At 45.3% G+C, this 23,759-nt stretch overlaps 1 protein-coding gene across 2 annotated transcripts in view; it reads left to right on the top strand.

Moving 5' to 3' along the window:
* Positions 1-23,759, top strand: part of UBXN6 (UBX domain protein 6) — an 85,325-nt gene that overhangs the window by 30,748 nt on the left and 30,818 nt on the right. For both annotated transcript variants that reach the window (XM_033957217.1, XM_033957216.1), the window contains exons 6-8: positions 12,267-12,342; positions 12,421-12,505; positions 22,072-22,291. In XM_033957217.1, coding sequence (XP_033813108.1) covers positions 12,267-12,342; positions 12,421-12,505; positions 22,072-22,291 — 381 coding nt within the window. The remainder of the gene's footprint in view (positions 1-12,266; positions 12,343-12,420; positions 12,506-22,071; positions 22,292-23,759) is intronic.

Here is a 23,759-nt window from a genome sequence, read left to right on the forward strand (position 1 = left end):
GTCTCCACCACCTCTTCTGGGAGACTGTCCCATGCATCTGCCACCCTTTCTGTAAAAAAGTATTTCTTTAGATTACTCCGGAGCCTATCACCTCTTAACTTCATTCTATGCCTTCTCATTGCAGAGTTTCCTTTCAAATTAAAGAGACTCAATTCATGCGCATTTACATTACGTAGGTATTTAAACATCTCTATCATATCTCCCCTCTCCCGCCTTTCCTCCAAAGTATACAGATTGAGATCTTTAATTCTGTCCCCATACACCTTATGATGATGACCACATACCATTTTAGTAACATAGCCTCTGTTCAACCAGGCAAGTATCTTGCTTTTCTGGAAGCTTCCACATTTCAGTCTGGCTTTCTCATTTGTACTCTCTATGTATCACAATTCTCAGACAGCATTTTCAGTTTCAAGTGATGCCTTTTGGGCTTTTTATTGTGGCCAGAACTTTATCCAAGAATATGATTTTGGTTGCGGCCTTTCTCTGCCATGAGAGTATTTGAGGGCATTTAAGTTCACCCTTACCTACCTGGGCCACTTCAACAAAAGCTGTATTACCTTTATGTTATGGTATGTCTGTACTATGAATACTGCAATATCAACTATGCTATGTCCGCCAAGTCTGTACTTCCATTTAAATCTTGTACTGTCCAAACTGTGAATATTCTCTTGTAACCCATTCTGGGCTCCTTTGGGGGGATGGGCTAAATAAATAAATGAATGAATGAATAAATAAATAAATGATTACAGTGTTCTCCCCAGAAATTTTTTCCAGCCGGGTGGCATGAAAAAGTAGCTGGGTGGGGCAGGATGGGAAAATTTGGTGGTAGGGAAAATTTAGGGCTCCTTTTACTAAGCTGAAATAGCGTTTTTAGCGCATGCAAAATTGCTGTGCTACACGGCTAGAACTAATGCCAGCTCAATGCTGGCGTTATCGTCTAGCACGTGCGGCAATTCTGCGCAAGCTAAGCGCGCGGTAAAACCGCTATCGCAGCTTAGTAAAAGGAACCCTAAATGTGTACTATTTGAATTGGCTAATTATTATTGGTTATTTTCCAATGCTCAATATGACTGCCTTTCTTAAGGTTTGACACTTGTTCCATAATTTTTTATTAAATTTAAGAAGTATCCAATTCTAGAAGTGAATAATTAAGTTCAAACAATTTTTATTGATGCATACAACAACAAATACAACATTAAAACTTGTATAACAATGATGATGCATCAAATATAATAATATGATGAACATATTGATGTGGTCAATATTACATACAATACCAAGGTGCTTAGTATAATAATGAGAAATATTCCAGTATAATAATCTTGATACACTCCAAATTCATAAGGAGGAATGAGATACGCGATCCTCAGAGGGTCAAAAGCCCAAAAGTTCAAATGGGTAACAACCCATAGAACCCAATCTTCATGGGATCCAAATGTATCTTCTTTATTATATTATTCTTTTTATACTTAATCTTCTATCCAAAAATAGATCATAAATAATTTTTACTTAGCTTGTATTTAATTCATAACAGGGAGCGCCTCCACCAACATGTCCATGTTTCAGACACTTTCCTCAGGGTCGAGGCTCCCAAAACATACCTACAAAACATTTGAATATCAAACATTACTCCTCGGCTGTAAATGATTCAATTTTAGTAATTTTTGATTATACATCGTTTAACCAAATGATAACATGTCTAATCAAGACAATTTAAAATCGTGGGCAACTTACTCATGCACACGGTAGAACTCGCTCCATTCGAGAAAATTTCATAGTGAATCGGGAGCGTCTGATGTCAGTTCCGGTATTTAAACCCTAGACTAGCTTACTCAGCAACTCTCATACCGGAAGCGGTCAGGATACCAAAAGGACACGTTATTCCATTCAAACTAAAGACATCCAGTCAATTTCCTCGTTTAACCCATTGGGTGATAAAGCATTCAATTCAAATATCCATCTTTGCTCCTTGATGTTAAGAGCTTTTTTATAATTATTGATCGAGTAACAACAGGGAAGGAGGGTGGGAATTATAAAAAAGCTCTTAACATCAAGGAGCAAAGATGGATATTTGAATTGAATGCTTTATCACCCAATGGGTTAAACGAGGAAATTGACTGGATGTCTTTAGTTTGAATGGAATAACGTGTCCTTTTGGTATCCTGACCGCTTCCGGTATGAGAGTTGCTGAGTAAGCTAGTCTAGGGTTTAAATACCGGAACTGACATCAGACGCTCCCGATTCACTATGAAATTTTCTGGAATGGAGCGAGTTCTACTGTGTGCATGAGTAAGTTGCCCACGATTTTAAATTGTCTTGATTAGACATGTTATCATTTGGTTAAACGATGTATAATCAAAAATTACTAAAATTGAATCATTTACAGCCGAGGAGTAATGTTTGATATTCAAATGTTTTGTAGGTATGTTTTGGGAGCCTCGACCCTGAGGAAAGTGTCTGAAACATGGACATGTTGGTGGAGGCGCTCCCTGTTATGAATTAAATACAAGCTAAGTAAAAATTATTTATGATCTATTTTTGGATAGAAGATTAAGTATAAAAAGAATAATATAATAAAGAAGATACATTTGGATCCCATGAAGATTGGGTTCTATGGGTTGTTACCCATTTGAACTTTTGGGCTTTTGACCCTCTGAGGATCGTGTATCTCATTCCTCCTTATGAATTTGGAGTGTATCAAGATTATTATACTGGAATATTTCTCTTTGGGACAATTTATGCATATATATTGATTCCAGTCTTTGTATAGCCATTCATTCAAGGACTCTAATATAATAATGAGGCATCGAGTAAAATACATCCCATATAAACCTAGAAAATACCTTCATCCCCCATCAAACCCCACTCAATCTATGTATGACTACATGTTTTAAATCATTTAATACCCTCTACCATCCCTCCCCAAACCCTCCCTTCCCTTCCCCTTTCAAAGGTACTCTCCTTCATCCCCCATCAAACCTCAACAGGACTACATGTTTGAATCTATTTAATACCCTCTACCTTCCCTCCCTTCCCTTCCCCTTCCAATGATACTCTCTATCCCTTCTCAATCTCAGTTAGGACACCCATCTTAGGAAATAAGGCTTGCAAATATGGATCCCATATTTGCATAAACAACATCTTTTGCTTCCTCATACTTCCAGCATCTCTAGCTTCCCAGATGGCCAACTGATGCAACTGGTTTTGCCAATGCCAAAACTTTGGAGGGTCAGGTATCGTCCAATATTGAAGAATACATTTTATCCCAGGACAAGCAGGCAGCATATTCTCACATGTGGGTGACGTCATCCACGGAGCCCCGATGCGGACAGCTTTTCAAGCAAACTTGATTGAAGATTTCAAGTTTGCTAGTGCTGCACCACGCATGTGTGTGCCTTCCTGATCCACTAGAGGGCGCATCCCCTCCTCATGGTCTTCAGTTCTTAGTTTTCCGCGGAGCCAGAAAGCCCTGTCTCTCTTCTCTGCGTTCTTATAAGTGCCTTTCTAGCACCGCGGCTTCTTTATTTTATTAGGGAGTCGCTGTGCGTTTGTTGATTGATCGTGTATTTCTTTGTTTCAAAAAAAAAAATAAAAAAAAAAGGACTTGTGCCTCGACGTCGACTGAGGCTGGGGGCCTCATTGTCGGCTGGAGATCTGTGCCTCGTCGTTGCCGAGGCTTCGTGTCTTGCCGTCGACTGGAGCTTTGTGACTTGACGTCGCTTGGGGCTTTGCCCTTTGGTTGGCGGTGGCCTTGTGTCTCGATGTCGACTGTGGCTTGGTGCCGCAACGTCGCTGGGGGCTTTATATCTCGGCAGCGGCTGAGGCTTTGGGCCTCAGCGTCGACTGCGGGTTTGCGCCCCGTTATCGACGGGGGCTTAGTGTCTCGACGTCGTCTGGGGCTCTGCCTTGGCGTCTCCGGCTCCTGTTCGAAAGGGTTCCCCGCTTTCTCTTCGGTTCATTCCGGGCAGCCGTGACGGAATCTTGTAGTATGGAGTTTGGTTGCCTGGAGGAGACTCTCTCCCTGCTCCAGCTCTATTGCTCCTGCCATGCGTTATCTCGCTTGGCGCAGAGTGTGGCTGTGGATCCGAACCTCCAGGATTGTCTCACCACTTTTACTTGCGTGAGTTCTGCGCTTCTTGAGGCCTCTCTTGCGGTGGCCACTAACCGCCTCTCAGAACGCGACCGATCCTTCGCCTATCGGGACGCCTTCAGCTGAATCCCGTCTACCTTGGTGGTTTGGACTCCTTCTCCAGAGGGGCCCTCCGGATACCTTTCTTGTGTTCTCGGCCTCCTTCGCAGCAGCCGCAATAGCTGCAGCAGCGCCGGGTTATGGTCCAGTCGCCGGCTTCGGCGACTCCTGGCCATCTTTTTGACTATTCTCGCATAGCCTCCGGGCTGCTCTCCTACTGGGATTCCTCCCCTCCCTTCGGGAGGGGTGTCTCCGTGTCTACGCACCGGGAGTATAGCCTCGCTTCTGTCGGTTGGGCATTCCTATCCTCCCATCTGCGTCTGGTCCAGGCCCTTCGTGACCTGCACTAGTTCTAGTCCGGGAGTGGTTCAGACTCTGCCCGCCCCAGTCTCGGGAGTCTGTCGGGGCGGACCTGGACCCAGTTTGTCTGTGCTCCTTCTTGTCTCGGCCTCAGGGGGTGGCCCTTGTTTGTTTATGCTGGAAGGTGGCCCCTCTGTCCTCGGTCCGCCTCCGGTCTTTTCTGCCTCGGCAGGCCGCCTGTCTGCGCTTGAGTCAGCTGGTGTCTCCGCAGTCTTCGGCCTCGGCCGAGCTGATGCTGATCCTTTTGGGATCATGGGTCTCCACGGTTCATGTCCCGATGTTCGCCTGGTTTCATCTTCGTGTTCCCCGCTGGACCCGAGCATCTCAGTGGTGGCAGGATCGGGATCCTGCTTCCAAGCACATTGTGGTGCCTCCCTCCTTGACACGCTTGTTTCGTTGGTGTGCCACCTCTTCGTATCCCCGCATCAGAAGGTTCTGCCGATGGACTCCTCGGCATAGGCTTAGGGGTGCGCCTTGATGGCCTTCGGACTCAGGGTCTTTGGTCGGGTGCGGGCCGTCGCAGCCGCATCAATCTGCTGGAGCTCCGGGCCATTTATAATGCCAGGGTGGATTTTCGTTATTGGTTGCAAGATTGCGGGGTCCTGGTGCGTCCCGACATCCCGGTGGCGATGTATTCTGTGACCAAGCCAGGGTGTACAGGTTCCCTGTTACTTTGCAGGGGAGCCCTTCGTCATTGGCAGGGGGCGTTACACCACTACTTATTTCTTTGGGCGGTGTATTTCCGGGGCGAGCAGCATTGTCTGGTGGACACGTTGAGTCGCCCTTCTCGGCCGCATGAATGGTCGCTCCATTCTCAGACTCTGCGGCATGTGGTTGTTCGGTGGGGAACCCCACAGGTAGTTCTGTTCGCTTCACCCCTCACTCACTGGTTGCCTCGATATTGCTCGAGGATGTTCTCCCGGGTTCGCATCGAGGTGGATGCTTTCCTTCTCGATTGGATGGGCAGGTTCCTCTATGCGTTCCCTCCCTTTATTCTGATTCTCAGATCTTTGATGCACCTCCTGTCGGGCTGCGCCACCATGATCTTGCTGGCTTCTCTGTGGCCCTGACAGCTGTGGTTCTCCCTGCTCCTTCAGCGTGTCAGGGAGCCTCTGCTTCTACCTATGTTCCCTTCTCTGCTGTCTCAGTGTTGAGGTTTCTGTTGCCTCCCAATTTGCAGTCTCTACACTTATTACATTACATTACATAAGTGATTTCTATTCCGCTTGTGCCTTGCGGTTCTAAGCGGATTACAAGTTAGAAGACTGGACATTTCCAGTAGCATTGCAGTACATATAAACAAGAATGCGTTAAGTTACAATTGTTGTTCTGGACTTTTCCAGGATAAATTGGTAGTAGATAGTAGATAGTGATAGGTTGTTTAGACGAATAGAGATAATATTGTCCGGATTCTGTTGTTTAGACGAGTAGAGATAATACTGTTCGGATTCGGGTGTTGCTGGTGGTGGTGTTTGGGTAGTCATGAGAGCATTATCTTAAACTTTTGTGAGGTTATGATGATGGGAAGTGTTTTTTGAAGAGATGAGTTTTATCAGCTTGGTTCCTCGCAACATGCCTCCCTCCTTCTGTTTCTCTCAGTCGGTGGGGATATTCTCGAGGCTTCTCGTATGGGCTCCACTCGGCAATGATTTTCCCAGAAATGCTCCTGATTTGCTGCGTGGTGTGCTGAGCACTGCATGGATCCACTCTCTGTCTCCTTCCCTTCAGTGCTGGATTTTCTGTTCCACTTGTCTCGGTCTGGTCTCAAATCGACATCTATCCGAGTCCACCTCTGTGCGATTGCTGCCTTTCCTTGGCCGCTGGATGGGAAGCTGCTCTCCGTCCATCCGACGGTTTCCTGCTTTCTGAAGGGTCTCTTCAATGTTCATCCTCCGCTCAAGCCCCCTCCGGTGGTTTGGGATCTTAGGGTGGTCCAGGCTCAATTGGTGAAACCTCCGTTTGAACCCATTGATAACGCTCTTTTGATCTGTTTCACCTGGCGGGTGGTATTCCTGGTTGGTCTCACGTCTGTTCGTAGAGTCCGTGAGCTGCAACCTCTGGTTGCGGACCCGTCTTCTGCTGTATTTTATCAGGACGCAGTTGTCCTGCGTACTCATTACAAGTTCTTGCCCAAGAAGGTTTCGGACTTTCATCTCAATTGTTCCATTGTTATTCCGGTCTTTTTTCCGAAGCCCCACTCTCATCCTGGCGTGGTGGCGCTTCATACGATTGACTGTAAGAGGGCGTTGGCTTTTTATCTTCAACGCACTCAGTCTCATCGGACGGTTCCTCAATTGTTTTTGTCCTTCGACCCTACTCGGGTGGGACGCCCTGTTTCCCAGCGCACCTCGTCCAACTGGTTGGCTGCTGGTTTGCTACGCTCAGGCTGGTCTCGCGCTGCATGGTCGAGTCCCGGGACATAGAGTCCGAGCGATGGTGGCTTCTGTAGCTTTCCTCAGGTCAACGCCTATCGAGGAGATTTGCAAGGCTGCCACTTGGTCTTCGGTTCATTCTTTCACCTCCCACTACTGTCTGGATACTCTGTCCAGGAGCGACGGCCGGTTTGGCCAGTCGGTTTTGCGTAATCTGTTTTCTTGAATTGCCAACTTCCCTCCGTCCCTTTTTGGTTAGCTTGGAGGTCACCCACATGTGAGAATATGCTGCCTGCTTGTCCTGGGATAAAGCACAGTTACTTACCGTAACAGGTGTTATCCAGGGACAGCAGGCAGATATTCTCACAACCCGCCCGCCTCCCCAAGGTTGGCTTCTTTGCTAGCTATCTAAACTGAAGACCATGAGGAGGGGATGCGCCCTCTAGTGGATCAGGAAGGCACACACATGCGTGGTGCAGCACTAGCAAACTTGAAATCTTCAATCAAGTTTGCTTGAAAAGCTGTCCGCATCGGGGCTCCGTGGATGACGTCACCCACATGTGAGAATATCTGCCTGCTGTCCCTGGATAACACCTGTTACGGTAAGTAACTGTGCTTTTTGGCCAGTAGACTCATTTTCCTACACAGCGTCCTATGCCCCTTAGGCAAATGACAAAAAGCTTCTGGCAAATCCAAAATAAAATGGGATGGAGAGTAGCGCAAAGATCTTCCAATTAACTCAGATATATTCCCTCTTTCAAATGGTATAGACCAGCGTCTCTCAAACTTTTTTAACTCCGGAACACTAAATGGAGCAAATGTTTTTTTTGTGGCACACTAAATGCAGCAAATGTTTTTCATGGCTGGAAAAAATTTCTGGGGAGAACACTGTAGCCATTAGTTTTCAAGGTCCAATCACGTCAAAGAATGATGCTTATCTGGGCAGTTGTTTAATAAAAAGAATGGATAAGATAACATGAAAAGTGAAATTGTCATGAATCAGAGGGATACATACCCTGTAGGTCCTAAAAGCAGGCTTGTGGATTAGATATAAGGCAGTGGTGTACCTAGCATATGTGACACCCGAGGCCCATCATTTTTTGACACCCCCCCATCTGTATGAAAAACAATCCACACATCACACAAGAGTGTACCTAGGAAAAGGCAGCATCTTACATACTGCAGTGAGCAGTACATCAATACACCCATTGTAAAACTAAACAAGCCAGACTAGTATAGATCAATCCTACACAGTCAATCCTAACTGAAAACCATGTCTTTCGAACACACAGAACATAGAAAACACCTTCGCCTAGTATGGAATATGTAATCACAAACTAACCCCTCTCCCTTTTATAAAGCTGTAATGTGGTTTTTAGCCATGGTGGTAACAGCTCAGACTCTCATAGAATTCTGAGCAATTACCACCATGGCCGGTGCTAAAAAAATGCTCTACAGTTTTGTAAAAGGGGGGATTAAATAGAAAAACGTAGACAAAGGTTAAATTGAACCACCAAGAAGCTGGACTGCATACAATGCAACACCACAGAAACAATGATGCATCTCCCCTAAAGCAAAAAAATAAATAAATATAATTTTTTTCTACATTGTCTTCTCTGGTTTCTGCTACTTCTATAGTCTTCCTTTCATCCACTGTCTACCCTCTCTCTGCCCCTTCTATATGGAATCTTTTCTCCTTGTATTCCCCTTCCATCTCTCCCTTCACCCCTATTATTCTGGCATCCATCTTCTTCCCTTCCCTCCTCCAATGGTCTGGCATCTCTCTCCTCTTCTTCCCTTCCCACCCCCATGGTCTGGCATTTCACTCTCTCCTCTCCCTTCCCCCCACTTCCATCAGCATCTGCCCCCTTTCTTTCCCTCCAACCCAATTCCATCTGTTATCCTTCCCCCTTATGTCGCTCTCTCCTTTCCCTGCACACCAATTACATCAGCATCTGCCCCCTTTCTCTCCCTCCATCACCCTTCCATACCACCCTGACCCCCCTTTTTCTCCCTCCACTACCCTTCTATGCTCCTCTCTCCCTCCAAACCAGCAAGGTCCCATGATGACTGCTTCTGTTGCCTCTGGAAGATGTAAGTGACGTTGGAGGAGATGGGCCGTCAGACGCAGAAAGTTGCGGCAAGGTTCCGCAATGACTGCAGCTGCCGGTCCACCCCTTCCAACGTCACTTACATCTTCCAGAGGCAGAGGCGGCAAATGCAGTCATCGCGGGACCTTCCTGCACTTCAGTGCAGCTGCCGACTCTGCTTCGGAATAAGTACGGCAGCCACGCTGAGGTGCAGGTGCCATTTAGAGCAGCTTGAAAGGTTCTGGATCCAGCCAGCTGTGTACCCCCCCTAGGGTTGGCACCTGGGGCAGTCTGCCACTGTATGAGGGGACAAAAAATAATAAAAAGAATGGATAACTTGACCGATTTAGACATGTCATACAATTATAACCACAAAAATATGTCATAAAATGTAATTCTAAACTAGAATTGAATGGACTTCAGGACCCAAGGCAGGTCTGATTGATTTCTTTGACTTGGTGACCAAACAGTTGGATATGGGAGGGAATCTAGTTATGGTGTACTTAGATTTTAGCAAAGCCTTTGATTCTGTTCCACATAGGCGTTTGATAAATAAATTGAGTGCCCTTGTATAGGACCTAAAGAGACAGATTGGATTAAAAACTGGTAAAATGGAAGGAGACAGATGGTAGTGGTAAATGGAGTTTGCTCAGAGGACAAGGATGTTTTTAACGGAGTGTCACAGATAATCTGTCCTTGGGCTAACTCTTTTTAACATCTTTGTGAGTGATATTGCAGAAGGGCTGTCCAGTAAAGTTTGTCTTATTGCAGGTGATTCCAAACTCTGTAATAGGGTAGCTACTCTGGAGGGTGTGGATGATATAAGGTGGGTTCTAGCAAAGCTTGAAGAATGGTCAAGTAATTGGCAGCTAAGATTTAATTCTAAAAAAATCCCTGGTCATGAACTTAGTATGCTAACATTCAAGAAAACAGTATAGAATAGGGGACAAAGTACTTCTGTGTATGAAAGAAGAGTGGGACAGTGTGATTGTGTCAGATGATCTTAAGTAGAAAAAGAGGTAGAAAGGTTGATGGTCAAAACCAGGAGGATGCTCGAGTGGATAAGGAAAGGAATGGCCAGTAGGAAAAATGAAGTGCTAGTTACATTGTATAAGTCTCTGGTGAGACCCCCATACCTTCAAAAAGATATAAATAGGATGGAGTCAGTCCAGAGGGCCACTACAAAAGTGGTTAGTGCTCTTTGTCATAAAGCGTATGGGGACAAGCTTATAGACCTCAATGTGTATACTCTGGAAGAAAGACAGGAGAGAGAGGATATGATTAAGACATTTATCTCCATGGCATTAATGTACAGGAGGTGAGCCTTTTTCAAATGAAGGAAAAATCCCAAATAAGAGGGCATAGGATGAAATTGAGAGGCGATAGACTCAGGAGTAATCTGAGGAAATATTATCTTTTTTCAGAAAGGGTGGTAGATGTGTGGAATATTTTCCTGGTACGGGTGGTGGAGACAAAGACTGTCTGAACTCAAGAAAGGTACGTGGGATCTTGTGTGGAGAGGAGGAGATAATGGATGCTGTGGATGAGCAGACTGGATGGACCATTTAGCTTTTATCTGCCATCATGTTTTTATGTTTCTATCTTAGCTTTTCTCCAAAACAATTCTAAGAAAGATTTAGCCTTGAATCCCTTGAAAATCCAGTTAGCGACTCTTGCTTGCTTTAGAGGCCACTTTCAAAATTCTTCTCAGGCAGTGTGCTTGGACATTGTCTGCCTTTTGAGAGGAATGAATCAATTAAAACCTTCCTTTTGTTTGTATTTTTCCAGAATAGACTCTTAATTTAGTACTTAGATCACTCCAGAAAGTTTCATTTGAGGCTCTTAAGTAGCTAATTTAAAGGATCGTACCTTGAAATCAGTTATTCTAATAGCTATTGCATCTGCTAAGAGGGTCTCAGAAATTCAAACACTTTCTTGTAGAGACCCATTTCTTCATTTTATGAAAACCAGAGGTTCTATCAATTCTTCTGAAAGATAGTTTTCACGTTTCACCTAAGCTGCCATTAATGTACTTTTCCCAAGCTTTCTTGAATTCAGGTACACTTTTTTGTCTTCATCACCTCTGCCAGGAGGCTGTTCCAAGCATTCACCACCTTTTCTGTGAAAATATATTTTCTGTGGTTATTTCTGAATCTGTCCTGTTTCACTTATACCTATGGCCCTCTCTTTCCAGAGTTTCCTTTCAATTTCAACCTTCATCTTCATTTCTCTCTTTTTTTTTTTACAAAGAAGAATATGGAGGAGATTGTAATTCCTTGAAATTATTGGATATTAGGTATTCACTCCCTAAGGTAACTTGAAGTCGCAAATGACTTTCATCGCTTGGATCACCCCTTTATCTTTTTTGCTGATTCAAAAAAAAGTTTGCCTTGCTGCTAAGGTTGCCATCACTCTTTGGTTAAAAGCAATTATTTCCTCATTATATATTCTTGTGAGCAAACTGCCCCCAGCTCTTTCAAAACACATTCTACCAGAGGTCTTACTGAATCATGGATAGAATCACAAGCAAAATCTTTGGAAGAAATTTGCAGATGGTCCTCAAGACATTATAGATTGGATGTCTCAACCAGGTTGGAATCTTCCTTTGAGGCTTCAGTGTTTTTAGCAGGGGCTTCAGTTTTCCACCCAACTTGAGGACTGCTTTAATACATCTCACAATTTTTTTGGACTAATCTATTTTTGATGCTAAGGAAGGAGAAATAAGATCTTGCCTGCTAATTTTTTCTTTTTGTCCCAACTGATCAATCTAGAAACCTGCTCTTTTCTGTTCTTAGTGGTATATTTGCCTCTCCAGTCTTCTCTGTTCAGATACATTTCATCAGTTCAGCTGTTCTAGATTTGAAGATTTCTTGGATAAAATTTTCATGTTTCTAATTTGTTCAAATTTCATTGCTTTGTTATATGTCTAACTGATAGTAGATAAGCATCACATACAATTTCTGGACTGATCTGTTAGGACCAAAGGAAAGAAAACTAGCAGGTAAGATCTAATTTATCCTTGTGACATACTTCGGGTTCCCTGAATAAGGGAAGAGAGTTTTAAAAAGACCAAATAAATTCATTTATGGATCCTAGCAAGCTGAATTAATGTCTTAGGACAAATAAATATCACATGGTATAAGTTTTGCAACATCATAATAATGCTTCCATACATGTCCTATCTAAATTACTTGAGACACAGCTGAAAGGCATCTGTACCATGTAAAATAACTTCTGTTTGCTGATTTTCAGGTACTTGGAGAATATCTGTAATCACCCTGATGACGTGAAATACCAAAAAATCAAGCTTTCAAATCGAATTTTCCAGGTAAAATTCAATTCATAGGTTGCTTACAGGTGGTTCAAGGGCATTGGATCTTATAATGTGTTTGTTTTCCATTCCTAGGAAAGGGTAAGCTGTCTTGAGGGAGCCAAAGAATTTCTTCAGGCCATTGGGTTTGAGGAAAAAACATTACCTCTTTCAGAACAAGGTAAGACAGAATGCCATGGCTTTAGGAATTGAACTGGGATTAGAGGTGATCTACTTCTGAAGAAATTGTGTAGCATTGTTAGATGAAAGCTGAAAATACTAGTGGTGTAATAGTATGCTATTCATTCTCAATCTAACCTAATTACAGCCAAAATACAAATGCACTTGTAGGTCAGCAAGAGGAATTTAAACTGTATTCGGAAATGGATGGGGAGCCAATGAAGCGATTTGAGGAGAGGGGTAATGTGAGAATAGAGGCTCTCATGGAATATGAGTCGTGCAGCAGCATTTTGAATGAATTGATGAGGTGAGAGACAGGTGCGTGGGAGGCCCGAGAGAAGTACATTGCAGTAGTCTAAGTGAGAGGGGACAAGAGCGTGAACAAGGGTTTGGTTGCATATTCAGAGAGAAGAGGATGGATTTTGGTAACGTTATAGAGGAGGAAGCGATAGGATTTGGAGGTCTGTTGGATCTGAACAGAGAAGGAGAGAGAGGAGTCAAAGATCACCCCAAGGTTGCGAGCCGACAAGACAGGGAGGAGGATAGTGTTATCCACTGAGATAGAGAGGGGGAAGCAGGTTTGTGGGGAAAGATAAGGAGTTCAGCTTTAGCCATATTCAGTTTGAGATGGTGGTGAGACATCCAAGTGGCAATGATGAACAGGCATATCTAAATTACAATTTCCTCCACCCTTAATAGAATGGCAGAGGTTACAGAAACACTTCTGTGCTTGTCATATTCCACAGCTATCCGAGGTCTGACAATTAAGTTCACAAACTCATCCTAGAAAAAGTGCTACATACTTCATTGCTGAATATCGCTATGGTCACCTTCGAAGTACTCCCCTTGGGAAGCTAGTGCCTAGTCCACCCTTCAAAGCAATTTTGGAATTCTTTTTCTGGAATACGCATCAGAGCTGTCATCATATCATGCTTGGATGTCCTGAATGTCATCAAAATGTCTTCCTTTCAATATTTCCTTTATCTTCGGGTACAGAAAAAAGTCATTGGGGGCCATATCAGGTGAGTAGGGAGGGTGTTCCAATACAGTTATTTGTTGTCTGGTTAAAACTCCCTCATAGACAGTTCCGTGTGAGCTGGTGCATTGTAGTGATTCAAGATCTATAAGTTGTTAGCAAAAAGTTCAGGTCGTTTTCATCTAACTTTTTCAAGTTTATTTAAAATTTGATACAAACACTTATAAAAAATTTATAAGCAGTGTACATAATAAAATAGGGGCAAATAGTAAACTTGGTTAACTGTTTGTCCAGTTGGTACAAATTCATAATGAACAATCCCCCTGATGTAAAAAAAAAAAAAAAAAAATTAGCAACATCGATTTGACTCTTGATTTGGACAGGTGGAACTTTTTTAGTCGTGGAGAATTGGCTGACTTTGTGCACTTTGACTCTTTGTTTCATGGTCGTATTGGTACACCTATGTTTCATCACCAGTGATAATGTGGCCCAAAACATCATCTTGCCTCTCCAAAAGGTCTTTGCAAACTTCGACTTTCCTTTGCTTTTGTTCATTGGTGAGCTCTTTTAAGCCCATTTTTGCACACACCTTTCTCATGCCAAGATTTTCAGTTAAGATTTTCCTGTTTCTCTATTGATGTTTACTTGGTCTACTATGCTTCTCAGTCAGCCGACGATTTTGACGCACAATTTTTGCAATGTTTTCATCGGTTCTGCATGTTACTGGCCGCCCTGACCTTTCTTCATCAGTAATGCTTTCTCTCCCCTCAGAAAATCATTTAATCCATTTGTACTCTGCCATTTTCTTCATGGCATTATCCCTATAAACTTGGAGTAGCATATCCCTGATTTCACTTCCATTCTTGCCAAGTTGAACAAGAAATTTAATGTTTGTTTGCTCTTATTCAAGCTCTGACATTCTTTCGACAGCACACAAGAACACGCAACAACAATAATGAATGCCACTCAGCAAACCACCACCCACGTCAGTACGAACACAGCTGTGAGACACTGATATACCAAGGTTATGAAATCTTACCGAGTTGGTTGTACAGTGCTGCCAACATACTGTGACAGAGACCCTGCAACCCCAGAGCTGGAACCCCAGGAATATGAACCTAGTCCTACCAGTAGCCCAGGAAGGGAAAGTTATCCCAGGACAAGCAGGCAGCATATTCTTGACTGATGGGTGACGGCACCGACGGAGCCCCGGTACGGACAATTTTAGAGTGATTGCACTCTAAGAACTTTAGAAAGTTCTAGCTAGGCAGCACCGCGCGTGCGCGAGTGCCTTCCCGCCCGACAGAGGCGCGCGGTCCCCAGTTTCTTAGTTTCCGCGGAGCTAAGAAGACGCGTGTTCCAACTGCTGTTGGAAAATTTTTTTCACATTTTTTCTCGCCTTCCCGCTCGCGCGTTATTTTCTTGTCGTGATTTATTCACCTTATTGTTTTCTTTCTTTAAAAAAAAAAAAAAAAAAAAGAAGTCCATTTTTTTCGACTTTTTTCCGGTCGGCCCTGGCGGGGCCTGTTGGCACCATTGAAGCCTCGGGCTTCGATTTTGCTATGGCCGTTTTTCCCTTCATGCCCCCTTCACCGGGTTTTAAGAAGTGTCAGCGGTGTGCACGTCCTATTTTTCTTTCCGACCCGCACAAGTGGTGCCTTCAGTGTCTGGGTCCGGACCATAGAGCAGAAACGTGCACCCGCTGCAGTTCTCTCCAAAAGAGAACTCTAAAGAATCGCAAAATTCAACAGCAAATTCTTTTCGGTGCCGCCATGGAAGTTCCCCCGGCATCGACACCGACATCTTCTTCCAAATCGGCACCGGTGACTTCGACACCGCAAGATCCATCCCCGGTGTCGCACCCTATGGGTAAGCCGGCTAAGAAGCCATCCCCTACTGTCCTTGGCACGCCAGTCGAACAAGCAGTGAGCCAAGTCCTGCAGACTGTGCGCCGGCCCCGTAAACGCTCCGCTCCTATTGAAGTCACTGCCTCTTCATCGGCATCGACTTCTCCGGAGCGTCGAGCTGCACCGCAGGTACCGAGCAAGAAAAAAGCGGTACCGGTGCCATCGGGACCGTCTTTGGATGAGAGAATAGCATCCATCCTTCAGGTCCAGCTTAAGGAGCAGTTACAACACTTGCTCCCGGCTCTGCTGACTCCGAGCCTTCCAGTGTCGGTACCTACTGAGCCTTCGGTGCCGATTGTCGAACAGCCTGTTTTATCGGCATCGACGTTGTCGGCACTGCAAAAATCTGTTTCTATGCCTGTTCTCTCGGCGGAACCGAAGTCTCCTCGACGCACTGCTTACTCGACTTTGGAACCGGTACCGTTCTCTGACACCCGTACTGCTGTACAATCACCCGGTACGGTGTCCATGAGGTCTGGTAAATCGGTATGCAAAACCAAGCACACCGAACCTTCTACCCCACTTTCTCAGGGCCGTCTTTCATCGGTACGGGACCCTGATTTGTGGGATGATTCTGATGACCCCCTCGGTACCGAGGTAGATTATTCCTCGGAGGAGGATGTTACATCGGTGCAAGATCCTGCTGGTAAGCCAGAGCACTCGTCCTTCACCAAGTTTCTTAAGGAGATGTCGGACACCCTTTCCATTCCTCTAGAGTCTGACTCTAAAAAATCCAAGGCATTTCTTGATGCTTTGGATTTTGACCAGCCTCCGAAAGAATTTTTGAAGTTACTCCTCCATGATAACTTGAGGGAAACTTTTTACAAAAATTTGGAAACTCCTCTCACCGTTCCAGGAGCCCCTAGGAAGCTGGAATCATTTTACAAAGTGATTCCTATTCCAGGGTTTGACAAACCCCAGCTGCCCCATGAATCTCTGCTGGTGGAGTCCACCCTCAAGAAATCGGCAGGCTCTAGTGTTTATGCCTCTGTCCCTCCTGGCAGAGAGGGGAAGGCCATGGATAAATTTGGTAAAAGACTTTACCAAAATGCAATGCTGGCCAACCGTTCAGGTAATTATGCGTTTCACTTTTCTTTTTACCTGAAACATTTGATTCAGCAAGTCTCTTCTTTTCAAAAGTATCTTCCTGACCGTAAGCTTCCTGCATTCCAACAATGCACTTCCAGTCTCCTGCATCTCAGGAAGTTTATGGTCCGGTCCATCTATGATACTTTTGAACTCACATCCCGAGCCATGGCTATGTCTGTAGCGATGAGACGTTTGGCATGGCTCAGAGTCTCCGACCTTGATGTGAACCACCAGGACCGCCTTGCCAATGCTCCCTGCCTGGGTGATGAGCTCTTTGGAGAATCTATGGATACCACCACTCAAAAGCTCTCTGCCCATGAGACGAGGTGGGATACCTTGCTGAAAAATAAAAAGAAGCCTCCTCCTCCTCGTCCATTTAGACAGCAGCCATCATATCAGAGGCGGTTTTCTGCTCGGCCAGTTCAGCCTCAACCTCCACAACCTCGGAGGCAGCGGCAACAGCACCAACAAGCACGTCAGCAACAGCCGCCTACCATAAAGCCTGTCACTCAGACTAAGCCGACTCAGCCCTTTTGACTCCCTTCTCCTGGGCATTGCCAGTCTCCCTCCCTCCTGAACTCTTCCACAGCCCATAGGAAGTCGATTAACCATTTTTCACTCTCGATGGGAGGTCATCACCACCGACCAGTGGGTGCTCTCGATCATAGCCCATGGTTACTCCCTCAATTTTCAGACTCCTCCACCATTAAGCCTGCCAAAAGAGTCTGCTTCCAACAAGTCTCAGTCCCTCCTTCTCGCTCAAGAGGTTCAATCCCTCCTTCTTCTCAGTGCCATCGAAGAAGTTCCTCAAGATCAGCGAGGTCAGGGATTTTACTCCAGGTACTTTCTAGTTCCCAAAAAGACTGGAGACCTCAGACCCATCTTAGATCTCAGAGATCTCAACAAATGTTTGGTCAAGGAGAAGTTCAAAATGCTCTCTCTTGCCACCCTCTACCCTCTTCTCGCTCAGGGCGACTGGCTATGCTCCCTCGATCTCAAAGAGGCTTACACATATATTCCTATCCATCTAATGTCCAGGCAATATCTGCGCTTTCTCATCAATCAACATCATTATCAGTACAAGGTGCTACCCTTCGGCCTGGCCTCCTCTCCCAGGGTATTCACCAAATGTCTGATTGTGGTAGCGGCCTATCTCCACTCTCACAACTTTCAAGTCTTCCCTTATCTGGACGACTGGTTGATCAAAGCTTATTCCCCTCAGGCGGTTCTGCTTGCCACCAATCAGACTATTCACTTCCTTCGACTGTTAGGGTTCGAAATCAATCTACCCAAGTCTCACCTCATTCCGACCCAGCGACTTCAATTTATTGGAGCCGTTCTGGACACTGTTCTGATGAGGGCGTTTCTTCCATCCAACCGCCTTCACGCCATCCTCCATCTCTGTCAGCAGGTGTTTCAACAGATTACCATCTCTGCAAATCACATGATGGTGCTATTGGGGCACATGGCTTCGACAGTACATGTCACCCCCTTCGCACGTCTCCACCTGCGTACTCCTCAATGGACCTTAGCGAACCAATGGTCCCAGGCGACGGATCCTTGTTCACAACACATATCTGTGACCTCGTCTCTTCGACAGTCACTTCTTTGGTGGTTGACATCTTCAAATCTATCCAGAGGTCTGCTGTTCCATCTACCTCCGCACCAACTAGTCATCACCACAGATTCCTCCCCCTACGCCTGGGGAGCTCACTTGAATGATTTCCAAACTCAGGGGTTTTGGACTGCCCAGGAAAAGAAACACCACATCAATTTCCTGGAACTCCGAGCGATGTTTTATGCCCTCAAGGCGTTTCAACATCTTCTCTTTCCTCAAGTACTACTCATTTGCACAGACAATCAAGTTGCAATGTACTACATCAACAAACAGGGAGGAACGGGCTCTCGCCTGTTGTGTCAGGAAGCCCAACGGATTTGGTCTTGGGCGACAGCTCGTCACTTATTCCTGAAGGCTGTCTACATTCAAGGGGAACGGAATTTCTTAGCGGACAATCTCAGCAGAATTCTCCAACCTCACGAATGGACTCTCGATCCCGCGACTCTTCAGTCCATTTTCGCTCAATGGGGCACTCCTCAAGTGGACCTTTTTGCAGCTCCCCACAACCATCAGCTGCCCCTGTTTTGCTCCAGACTCTCCTCTCCTCACCGTCTGGCGCCTGATGCATTTCTCCTGGATTGGACCAGTCTCTTCCTATATGCATTTCCCCCTTTACCGCTCATGCTGCGGACATTGTTCAAGCTCAAAAGGGAACAAGCCACCATGATTCTCATCGCTCCACAGTGGCCCAGGCAACATTGGTTCTCCCTTCTACTTCAACTCAGTTCCAGGGAACCCATACCTCTTCCACTGTTTCCTTCTCTGCTTACTCAGCATCAACAGTCCCTTCTGCATCCCAACCTGCAGTCTCTGCACCTGACAGCTTGGTTTCTCTCGGGCTGACTTCGGCTCATTCTCTCCTTTCTCAGCCTGTCCGTTCTATCATTGATGCTTCCAGGAAACCGGCCACTCTTCAGTGTTATCAACAGAAGTGGTATCGGTTTTCTTCCTGGTGCCTCTTACATCACCATAATCCCATGTCTCTAGCAGTGGGACTGGTGTTGGACTATCTTCTTTCCTTGTCTGACTCTGGCCTTAAATCTACTTCTATCAGAGTTCATCTTAGTGCCATTGCTGCTTTTCATGAGCCGGTTCATGGAAAACCCCTCTCGGCTCATCCTTTAGTTTCTAGATTTATGAGGGGCCTTTTCAATGTGAAACCATCTTTCAAGCCCCCTCCTGTGGTTTGGGATCTCAATGTGGTTCTTTCCGCTTTAATGAAACCTCCTTTTGAACCTTTGGCCACAGCACATTTCAAATTTCTCACTTGGAAAGTGGTCTTCCTCATAGCTCTCTCTTCTGCCAGGAGGGTCAGTGAGTTGCATGCACTAGTGGCTGATCCACCTTTCACTGTTTTTCACCATGATAAGGTGGTTCTACGTACACATCCAAAGTTTCTCCCTAAGGTTGTGTCTGACTTTCATCTTAATCAGTCCATCGTCCTACCTGTTTTTTTTCCAAAGCCTCATTCTCTTCCAGGTGAACAGGCTTTGCATACCTTGGACTGTAAACGTGCTCTGGCTTACTATCTTGAACGCATCAAACCTCACAGATCATCTCCTCAATTGTTTTTGTCATTTGATCCTAACAAGTTGGGTAATCCTGTATCTAAACGCACCCTATCCAATTGGCTTGCTGCTTGCGTTTCCTTTTGTTATGCTCAGTCGGGCCTGACACTGGAAGGTTCTGTCACGGGCCACAAGGTTAGAGCTATGGCAGCGTCTGTAGCTTTCCTCCGTTCAACTTCCATTGAGGAAATCTGCAAGGCTGCTACTTGGTCCTCAGTTCATACTTTCACATCGCATTATTGTCTGGATGCATTCTCCAGACGGGATGGACATTTCGGCCAATCTGTTTTACAAAATTTGTTTTCTTAATGGCTAACCTTCCCTCCATCCCTCTTTTTGTTAGCTTGGAGGTCACCCATCAGTCAAGAATATGCTGCCTGCTTGTCCTGGGATAAAGCACAGTTACTTACCGTAACAGGTGTTATCCAGGGACAGCAGGCAGATATTCTTGCGTCCCACCCACCTCCCCGGGTTGGCTTCTTAGCTGGCTTATCTTAACTGGGGACCGCGCGCCTCTGTCGGGCGGGAAGGCACTCGCGCACGCGTGGTGCGGCCTAGCTAGAACTTTCTAAAGTTCTTAGAGTGCAATCACTCTAAAATTGTCCGTACCGGGGCTCCGTCGGTGCCGTCACCCATCAGTCAAGAATATCTGCCTGCTGTCCCTGGATAACACCTGTTATCCAGTTACGGTAAGTAACTGTGCTGTTTAGAACCCCCAAGAGAAAGTCAGAGACAAATTAAAAGTCACAGATACAAAGCTGTCCCTTTAAAGCCTGCAAAAGCTAAGTCCTAGTTTAAGAGTGCAGGTCCCTTTAAATCTCAAAGCCTGAGAGAGGGGGTGGGGCCCTGCAGCACTGGCTTTAGAGAGAAACTTTCCTTGTCAGAACAGACACATCACCTGGCCCAGAAGGAAGAAGGCAGTTCAGAAAGGGAACTGCTGAGCTGCTGAGAAAACTGCTGGTGAGAGAAAATGAGCAGGTAGAACTTTCTGATGTTGAAATGCAGGAAGTGGAATGTCCAGGGGATAATTGGGATCAAGAAGAGGAAGTAATGGAATGGTAGCCAGACTCGGAGACGCTGGAAAATTCAGAGGAAATCATGGATTGAATAGTACTCGGTGGTAATGGGAACTGTAAGTAGCTGTAACAAGTGTTTGTGGGTATTTTTTTTTTCTTCTGATAAAAGTTACTGCTTGGGGATAAACACTAGAGACTGAAGCTGATGTGGTTTTTCTTCTTTATTTGGCTGAATGGGGGCAAAACTAACTTTGTGTTTGTGACATAAAGCCCAGGGACTGAAACTTGTGCTCCCTGTTTTCTTATGCCAAACCTTTTTGGGATTCTTTGTTTTCTTAAAAGAACTGTGCTCTGTGGAAAAGCTAAGGGCAAGGACTATGGAGTGTTGGTAGCCTCATACTTTTGAGAGGGTGGAAAGATCAGTGGGAATCGTCTCCACCTCCTTGAGTGGGCTTGTATTTTCACCTGGCACAAAGCCCTGCCTTGCTAAGGTCAGAGCTAAAAGAGAGCATTTTTTTTCTTGCTACATTTTGCTTTGCTTGTCAGTGCTTCTCCAGGAAGGGAGGGGCTTAGTGCTCAAACTGGGAATTAAGAAAAGGAGCAGCACTGGAATGAACTCTGTTGTTTAAGCACTGTTTGCATTGTGTGCAGATGAGCTTTAAAGGGGAGTCCTAAGCAGGATATTTGCACTCTGTTGTCAAGAACAGGGGAATGGACTGAGACTCCTGAGCCAGGCTCAGGCCCCAAAGAAATTTTGTTTTGTAAAGCATGTGGGACAATATAATTGTGTGCTGAAAACTGCTTGTGCTTTTTTTTTCCTTTTGTGTGTTTTGAAAATTCTGACAATTGCCATTCTGTGAGAAAAGGACAGAGAGAAAGATTGTTGAGGTTTTTTTATTTTCTAATAAAACCAGCCTTGTTTTCTTTTCCAAGAGACTTGGTGTGCATTGGGCGAAAAGAAATTCTAAGTAAGACCAATTCATCATTCTTGCCTTGTGACCCTACACAGGCATTTTCTTTGCCTGTTGCAGGACCTTGTCACAGTACGCATGCATGGAGGCAAGTTTTCAAACGCAACTATCAGACCTTGTAATGTATGTTCCTTTCACGATAAAGGTTAAAGTCGTTAAAGTCTGTCTTCCAAAAATCAGATCTCAAGTTAGTTTAGCAATGCAGTATCATAGTAAAAGAGGAAGGATGAGATTGCACACTAATGTAAGATCTTCTTATCAGCTGTTATATACATCCCAATATCTATGCTGCTCAAAGTATCTCTCCCTGATTCTACAGTTCTTCGTTCATAAAACAATGGCTGATATTTGTGTACAGGTACCATCTATATGCCCCATCATGTTTAGAGGAGGGGAAATAAGTAGCTTTGATTGTGTTGCAGAGACAACAGAGGACTTTTATATGCTGAAGGAGGAAGTTTTGGCAAACCTGGACCAACTCAATCAACATAAAGAGAGACTGTTGAATGCAGAGGCAGTTAAAGCAAAACTGGATCGACAGCCTTGTGTATTTCTGCCTTCAGCACAGGCATCCCAGTTTGAGCTCCCTGATGACTTCTACAATCTCACTATTGATGAGATAAAACGTGAACAGAAACAAAAGTGAGTGGGCTATATCTTGAAGAGTCAATTAGTGAGGATATTATAGATTTAGGAAATGGTGAGAATCAGGAGCATAACACTATTAAATCTTGAAACCGATTACTTAGGAAATTTTATAGCTTAAAGGACAAGTTGTCTTGGAAACATGCAAGGTGGCCAGTGAGCTATATAATCCTTACAGAAGCAGTGTAAGGTATGATAATCCAATCTCTATCTGTAGCTACATTACATTCTCTAACCAGCAGGATGAATCTACTACACAAGTGGGGGATATCGGATAGTGGTGATACAATGCTTGACTTCCTACTTAGCTGTTACCTTACCAGCTTTTGTATTTGTATTTTTGTGCCCCTGATAAGAAAATAAAGTTGCTTACCTATGGTGGGTGTTCTCCAAAGACAGCAGTAGCCTCACTGGTTGATAATGTCACAAACAAAGCCAACATGCTGAAGCTGTCACCTAGTTAATGACATGTTTCAGTAGGTAGTGGGCTAGAAGAGGTGTTTGATATCAGAATGTCGCATAGCTGGTAGGTTCAGTAGTTAATGGGATAGCATGGCTGCATTTCCTTGCTGTCTATGGATAACATCCATTGCAAGTAAGAAACTTCACTTTTAGCAGCCGTACCAGTTGGTGATTTTCCTAGCTGTGAGTCCTCTATGAACATAAGAACAGCCATATTGGGTCAGACCAATGTCCATCTAGCCCAACAGTCCAACAGTGGCCAACCCAGGTCACAGTAACTGGCAGAAATCTAAATAGTTGCAAAACTCCATGCTCCCGATCCAGGATAGGCAGTAGTTCCCCCTAGAGAATGACACGGTGGCGGTTTACCCGCGGCTCCTGCGTTTAGACGCGGGTAACACGCCAAAAACGGGGAATGAAAATTAGCAGCCTCTGCGGGGACGGGGACAAGGCCATCACCGCCCCGTGGAGTGGTGAATGGTCTTGTCACCGCAGTGAGGCATAAAGGATCGTGCGGTCCCCGCAGCGCCCACCCGCACGCCGGCTCGATCGTTTAACCAGCTTCCTCGCTCCACCTCACCTTAGTTTACCGGCTTTCTTTTTCGGCGACCGGAACGCTTTCAAAAGAGCCGTGCACGCGCGGCTGCTCAGTATTCAATCTTCTGCTCTGACCCAACCGGAAACAGGAAGTTGCAGAAGATTGAATTTTGAGCAGCCGCGCGTGCCGGTCGCCGATAAAGAAAACCGGCAAACTAAGGAGAGCAGTAGCATACCAAAGGGGGGGGGCGCGGGAGGGGCGAAAAAGGTAATGGCGCCAGGCCTTGGCAGACCGCTTCTCCCCCCTCCCAGCCGAACCCCTGCTGACCCTCCTTTCTCTCCCCCCCAAGTGAACCTTTCCGACCCTCCCAGCGGAAGCAGCAAACCTCCCTCCAGTAGCGTCGGCTTTCTCCTCCATCTGCCGCATCACTGATGACGTCATCAGTGACGCGGCAGAGGGAGGAGA

The sequence above is a fragment of the Geotrypetes seraphini genome, chromosome 8 (genome assembly GCF_902459505.1).
Source record: "Geotrypetes seraphini chromosome 8, aGeoSer1.1, whole genome shotgun sequence".
NCBI lineage: Eukaryota > Metazoa > Chordata > Amphibia > Gymnophiona > Dermophiidae > Geotrypetes > Geotrypetes seraphini.